The sequence below is a fragment of the Nycticebus coucang genome, chromosome 22 (genome assembly GCF_027406575.1).
Source record: "Nycticebus coucang isolate mNycCou1 chromosome 22, mNycCou1.pri, whole genome shotgun sequence".
Lineage (NCBI taxonomy): Eukaryota > Metazoa > Chordata > Mammalia > Primates > Lorisidae > Nycticebus > Nycticebus coucang.
The window spans coordinates 20,227,104-20,246,546 of NC_069801.1; the positions used below are offsets into that span (position 1 = coordinate 20,227,104).

General features: G+C 45.2%; 1 protein-coding gene and 1 pseudogene across 1 annotated transcript in view; both read left to right on the forward strand.

Moving 5' to 3' along the window:
* CEP85 (centrosomal protein 85) overlaps positions 1 to 19,443 on the forward strand; it is a 49,977-nt gene that overhangs the window by 13,579 nt on the left and 16,955 nt on the right. The window contains 6 exon segments of the mRNA XM_053577048.1: positions 2,056 to 2,165; positions 2,167 to 2,209; positions 11,595 to 12,289; positions 14,520 to 14,653; positions 15,033 to 15,150; positions 16,566 to 16,751. Of these exon segments, the coding sequence (XP_053433023.1) occupies positions 2,056 to 2,165; positions 2,167 to 2,209; positions 11,595 to 12,289; positions 14,520 to 14,653; positions 15,033 to 15,150; positions 16,566 to 16,751 (1,286 nt within the window).
* LOC128575741 (uncharacterized) lies at positions 6,470 to 6,644 on the forward strand (annotated as a pseudogene).

The following is a 19,443-nucleotide window of genomic DNA, read 5'->3' on the forward strand; positions in this document are numbered from 1 at the left end:
GAGGCTGAGGCAAGAGTATCGTCTAAGCCCAGGAGTTGGAGGTTGCTGTGAGCTGTGACTCCACGGCACTCTACCAAGGGCAACAAAGTAAAACTCTGTCTCAAAAAAAATAAAAATAAAGAGTCTTTGAGGAAAATTAAATTGCTTTCAAGAAAGCAGGAGTAAGGGTAGCAGAAAAGGAGCAAAAGTGAAAGAAAGTAAGTTAAAAAGGTGAGAGAAGCACTAATCTTGGAAGAAAGGAATAGGGCAATTTGTGTTCTCATCATTTGCCTCCCAGTCAGGGACGTCCAACTTTTTTTTTCCTACCACACTTTGGAAAAACAAGAGTTGTCAGCTTGGTGCCTGTAGCCCAGCAGCTAGGGCGCCAACCACATACACCGGAGCTGGTGGGTTCAAATCCAGCCCGGGTCTGCCAAACAACGACAACTACAACAGCTGGTCATAGTCCTGTAGTCCTAGCTACTTAGGAGGCTGAGGCAAGAGAATCGCTTAAGCCCAAGAATTTGAGGTTGCTGTGAGCTATGACACTACAACACTCTACTGAAGGCAACAAAGTGAGACTGTCTCAAAAAAAAAAAAAAAGTTGTCCTGGGCCACACATTAAATAAACACTAATGACAGCTGATTAGCTGGAAAATTAACTACCTTGGAGGTACAGGAGAGAGAAAGGAGGGTGGGAGGGGAGCCAGGGGAACCTGGGCTGGAGAAGGAAGCAAGGCAAAGGCTTCTAGAGCCAAGTCAGACCAGTTCAGGCACCTTTGGCTGAGCAACCTCTTAATGCCACATTTCTGTAAGCACCATCCCATAGCTAACATGCAACGTATACCGCTATTCTCTCATAGGTTTAAGTGATTTTTTGTTTTTTTTTGAGATAAGAGGCTAGGGCACCAGCCACATACTCCAGAGCCTGGTGAGTTTGAATCCAGCCCCGGGCCCGCCAAACAACAATGACAACTACAACCAAAAAAAATAGCTGGGCATTGTGGGGAGTGCCTGTAGTCCCAGCTACTTGGGAGGCTTAGGCAAGAGAATCACTTAAGCCCAAGAGTTTGGGCTTACTCTGTTGCCCAGGCTAGAGTGCCATGGTGTCACCCTCGGTAGGTGCCGTGGCGTCACAGCTCACAGCAACCTCAAACTCTTGGGCTTAAGCGATTCCCTTCCTTCAGCCTCCCAAGTAGCTGGGACTACAGGTGTCCAACACAACACCTGGCTATTTGTTGTTGTTATAGTGTGGTAGGCTCGGGCTGGGTTTGAACCTGCCAGCCCTGGTGTATGTGGCTGGTGCCCTAAGTGCTGAGCTACGGGTGCCAAGCCTTAAGTGATTTTTTTTTTTTTTTTTGTAGAGACAGTCACTTTATCGCCCTTGGTAGAGTGCCATGGCGTCACATAGCTCACAGCAACCTCCAACTCCTGGGCTTAGGCGATTCTCTTGTCTCAGTCTCCTGTGTAGTTGGGACTACAGGAGCCTGCCACAATGCCTGGCTATTTTTTTGTTGCAGCTTGGCCAGGGTTGGGCTTGAACCCGCCACCCTCAGTATATGGAGCTGGCGCCCTACCCACTGAACCACAGGTACCACCCCTTAAGTGATTTTTTTTATTTATTTATTTATTTTTTTTTTTTGGTAGAGACAGTTTCACTTTATGGCCCTCGGTAGAGTGCTGTGGCATCACACAGCTCACAGCAACCTCCAACTCCTGGGCTTAGGCGATTCTCCCGCCTCAGCCTCCCGAGTAGCTGGGACTACAGGCGCCTGCCACAACACCTGGCTATTTTTTTGTTGCAGTTTGGCTGGGGCTGGGTTTGAACCTGCCACCCTCGGTATATGGGGCCGGGGCCGGCGCCGGCGCCTTGCTCACTGAGCCATAGGCGCCGCCCAGCCATGAATTTTTTTTTGGCCGGGGCTGGGTTTGAACCCACCACCTCCGGCATATGGGACCGGCGCCCTACTCCTTGAGCCACAGGCGCTGCCCCCCTTAAGTGATTTTTAAAAAATGGTCTCAAAGGGTCATATCTGCTGATTTCACAGTGAAGGTGAGAAATGCCAATTGTTTCAGGTTCCAGTGTGATTCAGAAGGGCGGTTCCCTGGGGACTGAATGGCAGACCCCAGTTATTTCGGAGGCCTTTCGGAGCCGTTTCAGCCGCTGTTCAAGTGTAGCTGACAGTGGGGGACACAGCCGTTGGCACTTCATGCTCAGACATCGCAGAGGGTAAGTTTGGATTAATGACATGATTACGCATGTCATTTTCAGGTTGTATTTTTTAGGTGTATTTTCATTTCCAGATTGTGTGGTTTCCAGTATATTCATAAGGTCAGTCAATTCAGTCAAGGAGTCTGCTTTGATTCTTTTTAAACCATGCTTCTCACTTGTTGTTCCTGCATCTCAATTTCCACTATTTATCCTATCTGAAACAATTTTTTTTTTTTTAGAGACAGAGGTCTCACTTTATCACCCTTGGTAGAGTGCTATGGTGTCACAGCTCACAGCAACCTCCAACTCCTGGGCTCAAGCGATTCTCCTGCTTCCACCTCCCAAGTAGCTGGGACTACAGGTGCCCAGCACAATGCCCGGCTATTTTTTTGGTTGCAGCCATCATTGTTGTTTGGCAGCCCAGGCTGGATTCCATCCCGCCAGCTCAGATATATGTGGCTGGCGCCTTAGCCGCTTGAGCCACAGGTGCCGAGCCAGCCCAGCTTTTTTTTTTTTTTATTTTATTTGTTGTTGCAGTTTGGCCAGGGCCAGGTTCAAACTTGCCACCCTCGGTATATGGGGCCAGTGCCCTACTCACTGAGCCACAGGCGCCACCCTGAAACAATTTTTTAATAGGTTAATTGGTCTCAAATCTTCTGGTGGCAGATTAATCTTTCCAAAAGCCTGATTTTATAGTTTCCCTTTCCTATAAATCCTCAATTATTCCTATTACTTGAGAGATAAAGTTCAGAGGCTTCAGTTCTTCTGCGATCTGTCCCTACTCCACTCATTCTAGCATATTTGTTGCTGTCACCAGGTCTTTGTCTTACTATGCTATGAAAGTATAGACCAGTTTATTTGGGTTTTGCATACTTGAGCTTTTTTTTTTTTTGAGACAATCTCACTCTGTCGCCCAGGCTAGAGTGCTGTGTGTCAGCCTAGCTCACAGCAACTTCACATTCCTGGGTTCAAGTGATCCTCCTGCCTCAGTCTCCCTCGTAGCTGGAACTGCAGGTGCCCACTACAAAACCTGGCTAATTTATCTTTTGTTTTTTTTTGTTTGTTTGTTTTTTTTGTAGAGACAGAGTCTCACCGCACCGCCCTCGGTTAGAGTGCCATGGCGTCACACGGCTCACAGCAACCTCCAACTCTTGGGCCTACGCGATTCTCTTGCCTCAGTCTCCCGAGCAGCTGGGACAACAGGCGCCCGCCACAACGCCTGGCTATTTTTTTTTTTTGGTTGCAGTTTGGCCGGGGCTGGGTTTGAACCCGCCACCCTCGGCATATGGGGCCAGCGCCCTACTCACTGAGCCACAGGCGCCGCCCTAATTTATCTTTTTTTAGTAAAGATGGGGTCTTGCTCAGGCTGCTCTCCCAACTCTTCTCACCTTGGCCTCCTAGAGTACCTACCTGGGCTCTTTTTTAATTTTCATTATGGACCCATCTGTGCTATTCCCACCTCTTCTTGCTCCTAGCTATGTTGATTTTACTTACTCTTCAAGATCCAGCAAAGTTTTCCACAAAACTTTCCCCATCCTGTCCACTCATTGCTAACTGCTTTCATTTTTGCAGTAATGAAAATATCTTTATTTTCTCTGCCACTTGTTTGTGCACTTCAGTACCAACTCCCAGACCTTATATGGGTATTTTGTTTTTCCATTTAGATGGTGAGTTTCTAGAAGGCAGAGGAACTAATGATAGTAATTAAATACTATTTCTTATATCCTTTGTGATATGTACAGTGCTAAATTTTTTCTGTATTATTTCATTAAAGCCCTAAGAACTCTATGAAATACTTGGTTATATAAAACTAGTCACTTTATAGCCGGGCGTTGTGGTGGGCGCCTGTAGTCCCAGCTGCTTGGGAGGCTGAGGCAAGAGAATCGCGTAAGCCCAAGAGTTAAGCCCAAGAGTTAGAGGTTGCTGTGAGCCATGTGACGCCACGGCACTCTACCCGAGGGCGGTACAGTGAGACTGTGTCTCTACAAAAAAAAAAAAAAACTAGTCACTTTAATACTTAATCATATTTATTTATTTATTGAGACAGAGTCTCACTTTGTTGCCCTTGGTAGAGTGCCATGGCATCATAGCTCACGACAACCTCAAACTCCTGGGCTCAAGTGATTCTCTTGCCTCAGCCTCCTGAGTACTTGGGATAATAGGTGCCAGCCACAACGCTTAGCTATTTTTTAGAAATGAGATGTCACTCTTGCTAAGGCTGGTCTCAAACCCTTGAGCTCAGGCGATCCACCCTCAGCCTCCCAGAGTGCTGGGATTATAGGTTTGAACCATCGCGCCTGGCCAGATGTTATCATTTAAAAACATTTGCTGGCTTGGCTTGGCGCTTGTGGCTCAAGTGGCTGAGGTGTCAGCCACATACACCTGAGCTAGCGGGTTTGAATCAAGCCTGGGCCCACCAAACAGAAATGACGGCTGCAACCAAAAAATAGCTGGGCGTTATGCTGGATGCCTGTAGTCCCAGCTGCTTGGGAGGTGGAGGCAGGAGAATTGCTTGAGCCAGGAGTTGGAGGTTGCTGTGAGCTGTGATGCACCCTACCCAGGGCGACAGCTTGAGGCTCCGTCTCAAAAAAAAAGAAAAAATTTGCTGGCTGGGTGCAGTGGCTCACTGAACCCAGGAGTTGGAGGTTGCTGTGAGCTGTGATACTACGGCACTCTACCAAGTATGACAAAGTGAGACACTGTCTCCAAACAAACAAACATATTTGTTCCATAGGCCCTAGGATGGCTTTCATTAAAATGATAATACTGTGGGCTCGGCGCCTGTAGCACAGTGGTTATGGCGCCAGCCACATACACCTAAGGTGGCAGGTTTGAACCGGGCCCAGGCCCACTAACCAACAATGACAATTGCAACAAAAAATAGCCAGGTCTTGTGGCAGGTGCCTGTAATCCAGCTATTTGGGAGGCTGAGGCAAGAGAATCACTTAAATGCAAGAGTTTGAGGTCACTGTGACCTGTGATGCCATGGCACTCTACTGAGGGTGACATAGTGAGACACTGTCTCAAAAAAAAATAACAATAATAATAATAATACTGTGTCAGCCGTGTGTGGTGGCTCACGCCTGTAATCCTAACACTCTGGGAGGCTGAGGTGGGTGGATTGGCTGAGCTCATGGGTTCTAGGACCAGCCTGAACAAGAGCAAGACCCCATCTCTAAAAATAGCTGCACGTTGTGGTGGGTGCCTGTAGTCCAAGCTACTTGGGAGGCTGAGGCAAGAGAATCCCTTGAGCCCTGTAGTCTTAGGCTGTGAGCTTTGACACTGTGGCACTCTGTGAAGGGCAACAAAGTGAGACTCTGTCTCAGAAAAAAAAAAAAACAAAGAAAGAAAATGCAAAGCAAGCTTAAGATTCAACTGGACATTTTATAGTACAATTTGTCGGAATTGGGCAATTTCCTTAATATAAGTAAACAAACTCAATAGACAAGTGAGAAATGCTGACAAAGCCGTCATCTTAATTTTCTAATGTGCACGATCTGATATCTGTAGAAAATTAGAAAAAACACATTCTTTTGGGTCAATTTTTCCTTTTTTCTTTTTCTTTTTTTTTGAGACAGAGCCTCAAGCTGTCACCCTGGGTGGCGTGCTGTGACATCACAGCTCACAGCAACCTCCAACTCCAGGGCTCAAGTGAGTCTCCTTCCTCCGCCTCCCAAGTAGCTGGGACTACAGGCGCCCACCACAACGCCCGGCTATTTTTTTTTTTTTTTTGGTTGCAGCCATCATTGTTGTTTAGCAGGCCCAAGCTAGATTCGAACCCGCCAGCTCAGGTGTATGTGGCTGGCGCCTTAGCTGCTTGAGCCACAGGCACCGAGCCTCCTTTTTTCTTAGCTTTGGTTTTGGCATTATTAGTGGGCAGGGTGTTTTTTATTTTTTTTAGACACAGTCTCACTTTGTCGGCCTTGGTAGAATGCCATGGCGTCATAGCTCACAGAAACCTCAAACTCTTGGGCTTAACTGATTCTCTTGTCTCAGCCTCCTGAGTATCTGGGACTACAGGTGCCTGCCACAATGCCCGGCTATTTTTTTAGAGACGGGGTCTTGTTCTTGCTCAGGCTGGTCTCCAACTCATGAGCTCAGGCGATCCACCCGCCTCAGCCTCCCAAGTGTTGGGATTACAGAGTGTGCCACTGCGCCCACAGGGCATTTTCTTAAGTTTGTTTTTTGTTGCTATACCAGAATACCTGAGACTGGACAATTTATAAGGAAAAGGTTATTTGGCTCAGAGTTCTGTAAGATTGAAAGTCCAAAAGCAGTATACTTACCTGGCAGGGGAGAAACCATGGTCACGAAGGTGGTTTTCCCAGGGCAAGGCTTATCCATTGTACTCCGGATGTGCTGGCCCTGCGATTTCCCCAAATGTGGGAAATGCGACTGCATAATTTGTGGTAGTGAGGGACTGATGAAACCAATTTATAAACATCCACACTTCTATATGAATGCTATAACCCAACTACAGCTCAAGATGAAGGGGAAAGAGGAGGGAGTAGGGAGGGGAGAGGGGAGGATGGGTGGACGAAGGGTAATTGGTGGGACCACACCTATGGTGCATTTTACAAGGGTACATGTTAAATCTACTAAGTGTAGAATATAAATGTCTTAACACAATAACTAAGAAAATGCGGTGAAGGCTATGTTAACCAGTTTCATGAAAGTATTTTCAAATTGTGTATAAAACCAGCACATTGTACCTCATAATTGCATTAATGTACACAGCTATGATTTAATTAAAAAAAAGAAAAGTCCAAAAGCATAATGGCAGCTTCTGGTTGTGGCTTTCATACTGCATCATAACATGATGTAAAAGCACAAGGGCAAGGAAGACCACAAAAGAAGACCACAAGAGTGAGCCAAGCTCACTTTTATAATAACCCACTCTCGTCAGAACTAACTCACTCTAACTAATCAATTCATAAGGCCTCCACTCATGACCCAGGCACCTCTTAAAGTCCTTACCTCTTAATACTGTTACATTGGCAACTGAGTTTACACACATGGACTTGTGGGAGACAGACACGTTTAAACCATAGCAGGGGTTATGAGCTCAAAACTGAATTTTGCAAGTCTGGAGAGAGAATGATGCTTTGTATGGAAAATGGAAGAAGGTGTTACCTAAGTTTATCATAATAGCAGCCCAAAATGTGATACAATCTCACATTCTTCTGTTTTATAATTATACTACCAGAGCAGAGACCCTTGGTAAGAGCTGATATTATGGTACTGCTATGGAGGGTTTCAGGTAGATCACTTACTAATCTTAGAAGTCTCCATCTCCACCAGTTTACTCTAACCTTGTTGACCAGTCCTCTACTTTAGTTATAGGTTATCGAAACTGTATCTTTTATTTCAGAAATTTCCTTCTTTCTTGATCCTGAGAGGCTAATGCATGTTATTAGATTTATTGAGGTTTGGGGGCTTTTTTTTTTTTTTTGTAGAGACAGAGTTTCACTTTATGGCCCTCGGTAGAGTGCCATGGCATCACACAGCTCACAGCAACCTCCAACTCCTGGGCCTAAGCGATTCTCTTGCCTCAGCCTCCCGAGTAGCTGGGATTACAGGCGCCCACCACAACACCTGGCTATTTTTTTGTTGCAGTTCAGCCAGGGCAGGGTTTGAACCCGCCACCCTCAGTATATGGGGCCAGCGCCTTACCAACTGAGCCACAGGTGCCGCCCTGTGGGGCTTTTTTTTTTGAGACAGAGTCTCACTTTGTTGCCCTCTGTAGAGTAAGGTGGTGTCACAGCTCACAGAAACCTCAAATTCTTGGGCTTAAGTGATTCTCTTGCCTCAGCCTCCCAAGTAGCTGGGACTACAGGTATCTGCCACAACGCCTGGCTATTTTTGTTGTTGTTGCAGTTGTCATTGTTGTTTAGCTGGGTTCAAACACACCAGTCTCAGTGCATGTGGCCGATGCCGTAATCATTGTGCTACAGGGGCCGAGCCATAGTGTAGCCTTTTTTTTTTTTTTTTTGTAGAGACAGAGTCTCACTTTATGGCCCTCGGTAGAGTGCCGTGACATCACAGCTCACAGCAACCTCCAACTCCTGGACTTAGGCGAGTCTTTTGCCTCAGCCTCCCAAGTAGCTGGGACTACAGGCACACGCCACAACGCCCAGCTATTTTTTGTCGCTGGGGTCAAGTTTGAACCTGCCACCCTTGGTATATGGGGTGAGCGCCCTACTCACTGAGCCACAGGCACCGCCCCGTGTAGCCTTTTATATATCCTCAAGATCATCTGAGTATAGGAAATTAGATACATACATGTTAAGTCTTGTGTGTGTTTGGGCTTTCTTTTTTTATTTTTTTTGAGACAGAGTCTCACTGTGTTGCCCTCGGTAGAGTGCTGTGGCGTCACAGCTCACAGCAACCTGAAACTCTTGGGCTTAAGTAATTCTCTTGCCTCAGCCTCCCAAGTAGCTGGGACTACAGGCACCCACCACAGTGCCCAGCTATTTTGGTGTTGTAGTTGTCATTGTTGTTTGACAGTCCAAGTTCGAACCTACCACCTCCAGTGTATGTGGCTGGTGCCCTACCCGCTGAGCTATGGGGGCCGCCTGGGCTTTCTTTTTTTTCTTCCTGTCTAACTGAAGCATTATACTCTTATGACCAATATCTCCTCATTTCCCCCACTTCTCAGTCTCTGGCAACCACAATTCTGCTGTCAATTTTTTTTTTTATTGTTGAGGATTCATTGAGGGTAAAAGAAACCAGGTTACACTGATTGCATTTGTTAGGTACCGTCCCTCTTACAATTTTGTCTTGCCCCCAAAAGGTGTGTCACACATGCCCCTCCCTCTTTCCCTCTCTCTGCTTTTCCTTTCCACCACCCCTCCCTCCTTCTTTCTCTCTCTGCTGTCCCCTTCCCCCAACTCCACCGCATCATTAATTGTCATTAATTGTCCTCATATCAAAATTGAGTACATAGGATTCATGCTTCTCCATTCTTGTGATGCTTTACTAAGAAGAATGTGTTTCACTTCCATCCAGGTTAGTGCAAAGACTGTAAAGTCTCCATTTTTTTTTAATGGCTGAATAGTATTCCATGGTGTACATATACCACAGCTTGTTAATCCATTCCTGAGTTGGTGGGCATTTAGGCTTTTTTCACATTTTGGCGATTGTAAATAGAGTTACAATAAACAGTCTAGTGCAAGTGAATTTTTTTTTTAGCTTCCACCTATAAGAACAGGCAGTATTTGTCTTTTTGTTCCTGGCTTATTTCACGTGGCGTAATGTCCTCCAGGTTCATCTATGTTGTTGCAAATGACAGTTCCCCTCTTTTTAAGGTTGAATAATAGTCACTTTTGTATGTACGCCACATTTTCCTTATCTGTTCATCAGTTGATTCCTTATTTTGGCTATTGTGAATAATGAATCCATAAACATGAGAGTGCAGATATCTCTGTGACAAACTGATTTCAAATCCCATTGCTGAATCATATGGTAACTCTATTTTTAGTTTTTTTTAGGAATTGCCATACTCTTTTCACTGTAGCTATATTAATTTATATTTCCATCAACTGTGTAATAGAGTTCTTTTTTTCTCCACATCCTTGACAGCGTTTATCTTTCACTTTCACTTTCTTTCTTTTTTTTTTTTTTGGTAGAGACAGAGTCTCACTTTATGGCCCTCAGTAGAGTGCCGTGGCCTCACACAGCTCACAGCAACCTCCAACTCCTGGGCTTAAGCGGTTCTCTTGCCTCAGCCTCCCGAGCAGCTGGGACTACAGGTGCCCGCCACAACGCCCGGCTATTTTTTGGTTGCGGTTTAGCCGGGGCCGGGTTTGAACCCGCCACCCTCGGTATATGGGGCCAGCGCCCTACTCACTGAGCCACAGGCACCGCCCTATCTTTCACTTTCATAATTGCCATTCTGACAGGCGTAAGGTAGCTTGCTGATGTTTTTTTTTTTTTTTGGCCGGGCCTGGGTTTGAACCCACCACCTCCGGTATATGGGACCAGCACCCTACCCCTTTGAGCCACAGGGAGCTGCTTAGTGAGAAGATGGTAGCTAATCTATTCTCATAGAATTCTGGGAATTACATATTATAGTATCTGTCCTCATTATCTGAGTGTGTTCTCTATTGGTTGGTGGGGAGAAAAAAACCCAAATTGATGGTTCTTCTGCTACCTGATAGATGTGCTTAGTTTACAAAAGAATACTGGACATAGTTGAAAGGGGAAGAAATTGATATTCCTTATCTCCTCATTCAGTTTTCTTACTGCTGAAGGTAATAAGTATGTTACCTTAGATTCCTATCTTATTGTTTCTTGCAGCCCATTACCTTAGCCATTAGTTCTGTCACCTTGTCATCCTCAGAGTAGCACTTTGAAGTTGTAAGTAGGTAGAAACGTGAGCCTTCTGTAGTAGGACTAATCAGAGTTGTCTCATAAGACAAGGCAGGAGCCAAAGGAAACATAAATCCAATCTGAAGAAAAAGTTAAAAATCACAGTGAAGGGGCAGTGCCTGTGGCTTAGTGAGTAGGGTGCAGTCCCATATACTGAGGGTGACAGGTTCGAACCCGGCCCCAACTAAACTGCAACAAAAAATAGCCGGGTGCTGTGACGGGCGCCTGTAGGTCCAGCTACTCTGGAGGCTGAGGCAAGAGAATCGCTTAAGCCCAAGAGCTGGAGGTTGCTGTGAGCTGTGACACCAAGGCACTCTACTGAGGGCGACAAAGTGAGACTGTCTCTTAAAAAAAAATCACAGTGAAGAAGAGGCAAGGAGACAAGTGAAAGGCAAAATAAAAAATAGCATACCCACTTGAGAGTGCTCAATGTGCTAGAGTGAAACCTGAGAGTTACTAAGAATAACTTCACAGATCCAGGCAGTCAGGTCTGGGGTATGAGAGAGAGAACAGACTCCTGACTCAGATGCCATACCCTCTGCCCTGGATACTGAGCAAGATTGTCTAGTTTGCTTTATTCTCTGAATAGTTTAGATTTGGGGGCTTTTGGATGTCACAGAGGATTCTAGCAGCCGTTGGAAAGGATATTATTATTAGATTGAATTATAGCTTGGAGTTACCCAGCTTACGGAAGACTGGGAATGGACCCAATCCATTTCCCATAAGTAAGTGATTTTTTTTTTTTTAAGTTTGGTTTTCAGCTGTGTTTGTTGACTGGCAAGATTTTTTATTTAAGGGCAAAGGACAGAATATAAGTTAAAAGTGAAGCCATTGTTGCCTTTTGTTGGTTTACCGTGTGAATGGCATTTGTGATCCTGGAACACATCTCCTAGTTACTTTCTGCCTGATACTTGTGGTGATATTTCTCTCTCTGCTTGGTCTTAAGAGTGGCAGAGAATGTCTGGCAGAGCAGTCAAACTCAAGTAAGCTTCCTGCTTCAATTTTGATTTATGGAAGACTGTTCTCTCCACAGATTTTTGCAGCTCAAGTGGCAGCCCTTCTTTCCAGCCCATCAAAAGCCATGTAACCATTCCAACAGCCCATGTGATGCCTTCTACTTTGGGGACCTCTCCTGCCAAGCCAAATTCTACATCTGCTGGACTTTCTTCCTCCAAACTCCCTTTGTCAGGGGTGGCTGAAAGTGTGGGGATGACAAGAAATGGAGACCTTGGTGCAATGAAACGTTCTCCAGGCCTATCTAGAGATTTCATGTATCTTTGTGGTGCTACTGGAGAAAATGGAATTGAGCAGTCCTGGTTTCCAGCAGTGGGCCATGAAAGAGAGGAAGAAGTGAGGAAGTTTGATATTCCTAACATAGAACCTACTCTCAATCAGTCGGCAATGATGGAGACACTTTATTCTGATCCTAACTACCGAATCCATTTCCACAACCCGAGAACCGACACAAGCAAGGAGTTGTACAAAGTGTTGCCTGAGGCCAAGAAGGCACCAGGCAGTGGGGCAGTATTTGAGCGGAATAGACCTCACCCTAGTAGCAGTGGGGTGCTCCCTTTGGGACTCCAGCCTGCTCCTGGGCTCTCCAAACCTTTACCCTCCCAGGGATGGCAGCCGATTCCTGACACTTGGCATCCCCGCGAACAATCTTGTGAACTCAGCACTTGCCGGCAGCAGCTGGAATTGATCCGTTTACAGATGGAGCAAATGCAGGTGATGCCCTTTTTTCCTTGAATGTAGTAGGTTCTGTATGCTTCTTAGAACTTTATAGCTCCTATCTAATAAGTTGGTTTTTTTTTTTCTAATAAGTTTTGACTTCAAAGAAAAAGTCACTAACATTATAAGAAAGAAGAAAGATGTCTGTAAATAGGAAATAAGGCTTATGTGAGCTGTTGACCATTAAATCTGTTGGTGTTCTGATCAAACACGAGATAGGTTCTCCAAAGTAGAAGATTACAAGGGAAAACTGGAAATGTAGAACACTAGCATTCTGACTATATTCCTGTCATTAGGTTAAGTACTTTCACATGTGGAATCTTTTTTTTTTTTTTTGCAGTTTTTGGCCTGGACTGGGGCTGAACCCACCACCTCCAGTATATGGGACCAGCGCCCTACTCCTTTGAGCCACAGGTGCCGCCCGGAATCTTTTTTTTTGAGACAGAGTCTCAAGCTGTTGCCCTGGGGCATCACAGCTCACAGCAACCTCAAACTCCTGGGCTCAAGCAATTCTCTTGCCTCAGCCTCCCAAGTAGTTGGAAGCACCTGCCACAATGCCCGGTTATTTTTTATTGTTGTTGTAGTTGTCATTGTTGTTTTAGCTGGCCCAGGCCAGGTTCAAACCAGCCAGCCTTGGTGTATGTGGCCAGCACCCTACCCACTGAGCTATGGGTGCCGCCCCACCTATGGAATCTTATTTAATCCTCACAGCACACTGATGAGGTAAACGTAGAAACTTACTAGGATCTAAAGTAATCTAAGTTCACAAAGCTGATAAATGGCAGAGCTAGGATTTATTATTTATTTATTCATTTATTTATTTATTTTGAGATAAGAATTTTACTTTGTCATGCTTGGTAGAGTGCTGTGGCGTCTTAGCTCACAACAACCTCTAACTCTTGGGTTCAAGTGATCCTCTTTGCCTCAGCCACCCACGTAACTGGGACTACAGGTACCTGCCACAACATCTGGCTGTTTTTAGAGACAGGGTCTTGCTCTGGCTCAGGCTGGTCTCGAACTCCTGAGCTCAGGCAATCCATCCTTCTCAGCCTCCCAGAGTGCTAGGATAACACACGTGAGCCACTACACCTAGCCCCTATCTTTGAATACCTGTTTTTCCACTATGCCACTTTTGTATTTTTCTTTTAAAAAGAACTTGTGGGCCATGTGCAGTAGTTCACACCTTATAATCCTAGCAACTCTGGGAGCCAAGGTGGGTAGATTGCTTGAGCTCAGGAGTTTAAGATCAGCCTGAGCAAGAGCCAGAGACCCTGTCTCTACTAAAAATAGAAAAATTCCCTGCCTTTAGTTGCAGGCACCTATAGTTCCAGCTACTCAGGAGGCTGAGGCAGAAGGATCATTTGAGCTCAGGAGTTTGAATTGCTGTGAGCTGTGATGCCATGGCACTCAACCCAGGGCAACAGAGTGAGACTGTCTAAAAAAATTATAAAAGGGGGGGGGGCGGCACCTGTAGCTCAGTGAGTAGGGCGCCAGCCCCACATACCAAGGGTGGCAGGTTCAAATCCGGCCCTGTCCAAACGGCAACAAAAATATAGCCTGGCATTGTGGTGGGCATCTGTGGTCCTAGCTACTCTGGAGGCTGAGGCAAGAGAATTGCCTCAGCCCAAGAGCTGGAGGTTGTTGTGAGCTGTGACACCACAGTACTCTACCGAGGACGACAGAGTGAGACTCTGTCTCTAAAAAAAAAAAAAAAAACTACCCTGTTGTCTTAGCTACTGGGGAGGCTGAAGCAATAGGATTGCTTGAGCCTAAGAGTTTGAGGTTACTGTGAGCTATGATGTTCCAGCATTCTACCTAGGCAACAGAGTGAGACTCTATCTCAAAGACATAAAATAAAATAAAAATAAATTTAAAAAAGGAGAGTCCTTGTGCTGCTGAAGAGTGAGAAGGAAGGAGACATGTTCTCCTTCCTTGGTTGATGAGGACATCTTAGCTCCTGATTTGCCTCTGTTGCTGGATAATAAAAGATAACTGACCTTTTCTTAGAAACTAGAGCCTTTCTGAGCAGAGAGTGTTCAGTTGGCAGAAATCTCCCTGCCAGGTTCTTTCCAGTCATGCATCAGAGCTAAAATTATTTCATAAACATTGGGCCTTATCAGGTTGAGCCAAGCTGGGCCTTGACCACAGATCCAGCTGAGTATTGCCCAAATGTTTTCAGATATGTATGGGTCAAAATCAAGCCCCTCTGGGCCCACTTGTCTTTCAGCTTCAGAATGGAGCCATCTGCCATCATCCTGCTGCTTTTGCTCCTTCACTGCCCATATTAGAACCAGCACAATGGATCAGCATCTTGAACAGTAATGAACACCTTCTGAAGGAAAAGGAGCTTCTCATTGACAAGTAAGAGGGCAAAGGATGCCAAAGGGCCATCTTCTACTCTCCCAGGCCCCACTGAGGGCACCTAATGAAGTCTTCCCAAAGACAGTACATCCCCCTGTTTTTAAGCCCACATCCTGCCTCCTGGTAGAAATTGTTAAGCAGCCTAGTCTTGTGTCTGATTAGTGATAGGTCAGTTGTGTATCTGTGCAGGAGCTCTAGAGAGTACCTAAAGGGGGTAGCTGATTCATTGCAGCCAATCTTACTTCATTTACCCTCAGTCATCTTTTTCATTTTTGCTTACATAGTAGGGTTTGAACTCATTTATTTAAGGAGAGTTGGGGCTCATATTGTAAGGGGGTTAATGTTAGGACCCCAGTTCTGATTCTACTGGCTTTTGCAGACAAAGGAAACACATCTCTCAGCTGGAGCAGAAAGTGCGAGAGAGTGAACTACAAGTCCACAGTGCACTTTTGGGCCACCCTGCCCCCTTTGGGGATGTTTGCTTGCTGCGGCTCCAGGTAAGTGCTTGCTGCCAGTTATTTTCCTACACTTGGCACAATTAGATAGATATCCAAAAGATACAAAAGAGATCAAGTGATATTGGTACTCTTCATAACATCCTAATTATGAAACACCTTTGCCATGGCCTCGTGGGAATAGAAAAGACTGTGAGGGTGGACAGGTGAAAGTCCAGATGCCTTGGTATCAGGCATACTTGAAAGAAAAGGAAGGCAGGACAAGGTGCATATTAAGGTCCTGGAGTTGGATCATGTTTGAAGAAGTCTTAATCTGCCAGTCCTAGCCAAATGGAGGAAGAGAAAAAGATAATAGGGGATTTAGAGTCATTCTCATTTTTATTCCTCCATGCCTAGGTATAATCAAAGAAAACCATTTTCTCACTGAGACTGAGATCAATGACCATGGGGGTTGAAAACTTAAAAAGCCTGCTTTATGAACAAGCTTCTGCAACTTGGGCTTGCTGGGGGGCTTGGGGTTGTTTTTCTTTGTTGTTGTTGTTTGTTTAAGACAGAGTCTTACTCCATTGTCTACCTAGAGTGCAGTTGTATGATCATAGCTCAACTACAGCCTCAAACTCCTGAGGTCAAGCAATTACTTCTGCTTTAGCCTCCTGAGTAACTGGGACTATAGGCAAGCATGCCAACACACATGGCTAACTTTTCTGTTTTGTTTTTTTTTTTTTGGTAAAGACTGCCTCTCGCAATGTTGATCAGGTTGGTTTTAAACTCCTGGCCTCAAGCCATCTTCCCATCTGGGCCTCCCAGAGTGCTGGGATTACAGGCCTGGGCTACTGTGCCCAGCCTACAATTTGGGCTTTTTAGCATTGAATATTTGACAGATTATAGTATTGGCTTTGCTACCTAGTAGGCCTGTTAAGGCAGTATTCCATCTGACAGAATCAGAATATTAGAGTAGGAAGGGCCCTTATATAAAAACTAATTCAGTCCTCTAATTTGCTGATAAGAAAATGTGAAATCCAAGGAAGAATTTACCCCAGATCGTAACAGAGAACGAGTGGAAGGGAGCCAGATCTTGAGCCCATATCTGCTGTCTTATCCTGTGTTACTTACACTATACTGCAACTCTGCAGGTATTGCCTTAAGACAGTGGTTCTCAAATGTGAAGGTACATCAGAATCACTTACAGAGCTTGTTAAAACGTAGATAATTGGGACCCATCCGTAGAGTTTCTGAATTATTGGGCCTAGGAATTAGGCTAAGAAATTGCATTTCTAACAAATTCCAGCATCAAGTAAAGTTGATGCTGTTAGGTCTAAAATCATACTTCAAAAAGCCCTGCTTGAAGACATTCTTAGAGAAAGGTAATATTTGACTATGAATTGTGCTGGCAGTAACTAAAATACATGGGACTTTAAAGGTAGGGAACAGTTATATATTGAGAATCTCTTTGGCAGGAATTGCAACGAGAGAACACTTTCTTACGTGCACAGTTTGCACAGAAGACAGAAGCATTGAGCAAAGAAAAGATGGAGCTTGAAAAGAAACTCTCTGCTTCAGAAGTTGAAGTTCAGCTTATCAGAGAGTCGCTCAAAGTGGCACTGCAGAAGCATTCCGAGGAGGGGAAGAAACAGGAAGAAAGGGTGAGCTGAGGAGTTATTAGCTATCTAATTCATGAGGAGTTGGGAGTCAGCTCACTCTTCCAAAGCTTAGGCTGTTTGTGGCCCCTATTCCTGGAACCAAGTGAAGCCAACTGGGTGAAACCTCAGCTTTCTCTTCCAAAGCCTAGGTTGTTTGTGGCCCCTATTCTTGGAACAAAGTGAAGCCAACTGGGTGAGACCCTCCACTGTTTTATGTAATTTCTCACATAAAACCAATCTGTTAGAAATGAAGCCTTCCTTTCTGCTTTGCCTCCACAAAACTCCCAGTCAAGGAATGTTGTATGATCTCTTACTGTCCCAAGTTGTGATGTGCCCCGGGCTGGTCTGGATGGAAAACCAGACTGAAGAGTCGTACCAGATGGCAGTGTTGCAAGATGTTTATTTTTTTATTTTTATTATTATTTTTTTGAGACAGAGTCTCACTGTGTCAACCTGGATTGAGTGCGACAATGTCACAGCTGACAGCAACCTCAAACTCTTGGGCTTAAGCGATTGATTCTCTTGCCTTAGCCTCCCAAGTAGTTGGGTTTACAGGTGCCCACCACAACACCCAGCTGTTTTTGTTTTTGTTGTAGTTGTCATTGTTGTTTAGCAGGCCCTGGCTGGGTTCAAACTTGCCAGTCCCAAGTGTATGTGGCCAGCGCCCTAACCACTCAGCTATGGGTGCTGAGCCTGTTGTAAGATGTTTAAATACCTGTGGTAAACTTAACATTATTCGTCTGCTTTTTCCTCACTCTATTGAAAAAAGTAGAGAAAAATTCTATACATCTAGTTTGGGAATATTTTTTGTTTTGCTTTGTTTTGTTTTGGCTTGTTTTTTTTTTTTTTTTTTGCTGGTACCTCTCAATTTACAACTTGCTCTAAAGACAATGTTCTTGGGAGACCAGTTTAGTAATATTTAGTTCTAAACTACTTGTATCAAAACAGCTAGAGCATCACTTCTCAACCATTTTTTTTTTTTTTTGCAGTTTTTGGCCAGGCCTAGGTTTGAACCTGCCACCGCCAGCATATGGGGCTAGCGCCCTACTCCTTTGAGTCACAGGCGCCACCCCACTTCTCAAGCTTTAATCATTAAAGTTTAAGAATCACTTGAGGGGTTGGGCACCCATAGCACAGTGGTTATGGCACCAGCCACATACACCAAAGCTGGCAGGTTCGAACCTGGCTCGGACACCTGCAACAAAAAATAGCCAGGTGTTGTGGTGGACATCTGTAGCCCCAGCTACTTGGGAGACTGAGGCAAGAGAATCGCTTAAACCCAAGACTTTGAGGCTGCTGTGAGCTGTGACACCACAGAACTCTACCAAGAGTGACATAGTGAAACTCTGTCTCAGAAAAAAAAAAAAAAAAGATCACTTTTTAATCTTGTTAAAAATGTAGATCCAGATTCAGTAGTGCTGGGAGGAAGCCTAAAATCCTACATTTCTAACAAGCTCTTAGGTGACATTGGTGGTGTTGGTATAGGAAGGACTTAGAGGGCTTGTTTAAAAATAAAATTTTAATTGACTCGGCGCCCATAGCTCAGTGAGTAGGGTGCCAGGCACATACACTGAGGCTGGTGAGTTTGAGCCTGGCACAGGCCTGCTAAACAACAATGACAACTCCAGCCAAAAAAGTAGCTGGATGTTGTGGTGGGTGCCTGTAGTCCCAGCTACTCGGGAGGCTGAGGCAAGAGACTCGCTTGAGCCCAAGAGTTTGAGGTTGCTGTGAGCTGTGACACCACGGCACTCAACCGAGGGTGGCATAGTAAGACTCTGTCTCTAAAAAATATATATATATATATTTATTTATTTTTGAGACAGTCTCACTATGTCACCCTAGGTAGAATGCCGTGGCGTCACAGCTCACAGCAACCTCAAACTCTTGGGCTCAAGTGATTCTCCTGCCTCCACCTCCCAAGTAGCTGGGACTATAGGCGCCCGCCCAGCTATTCTTTTTTTTTTTTGAGACAGAGCCTCAAGCTGTCGCCCTGGGTAGAGTGCTGTCGCATCACAGCTCACAGCAACCTCGAACTCCTGGGCTGAAGCGATTCTCCTGCTTCCGCCTTGGTAGAGTGCTGTGGCCTCACACAGCTCACGGCAACCTCCAGCTCCTGGGCTTAGGCGATTCTCTTGCCTCAGCCTCCTGAGTAGCTGGGACCACAGGCACCTGCCACAATGCCTGGTTATTTTTTGGTTACAGCTTTCATTGTTGTTTGGCAGGCCTGGGCTGGATTCGAACCCGCCAGCTTAGGTGTATGTCGCTGGTGCCTTAGCTGCTTGAGCCACAGGCACCGATCCATATACCTGAATTTTATTTGACTAAACACATCAAGGGATATAAAACCCAAGTACATGGAAGGCCAATTTTTTTTTTTTTTTTTTTTTTTTGCAGTTTTTGGCTGGGGCTGAGCTTGAACCCACCACCTCCGGCATATGGGGCCGGTGCCCTACTCCTTTGAGCCACAGGTGCCACCCGAAGGCCAACTTTTTCATATACTCAGCTTCTGCAGGGCTGACCGTGGGACTTGAGTATGCACAGATTTAGATGTACACAAGTGGTCCTGGAACCAATACCCTGCATATACCAAGGGATGACGAAATTTCTGAATAGTATGTTTTTCTTACAATTTTTTTGATGAATTTTAGATATCTGTTTCTGTTTCATAGATAGAGTACCTCTGACAAAATTGATT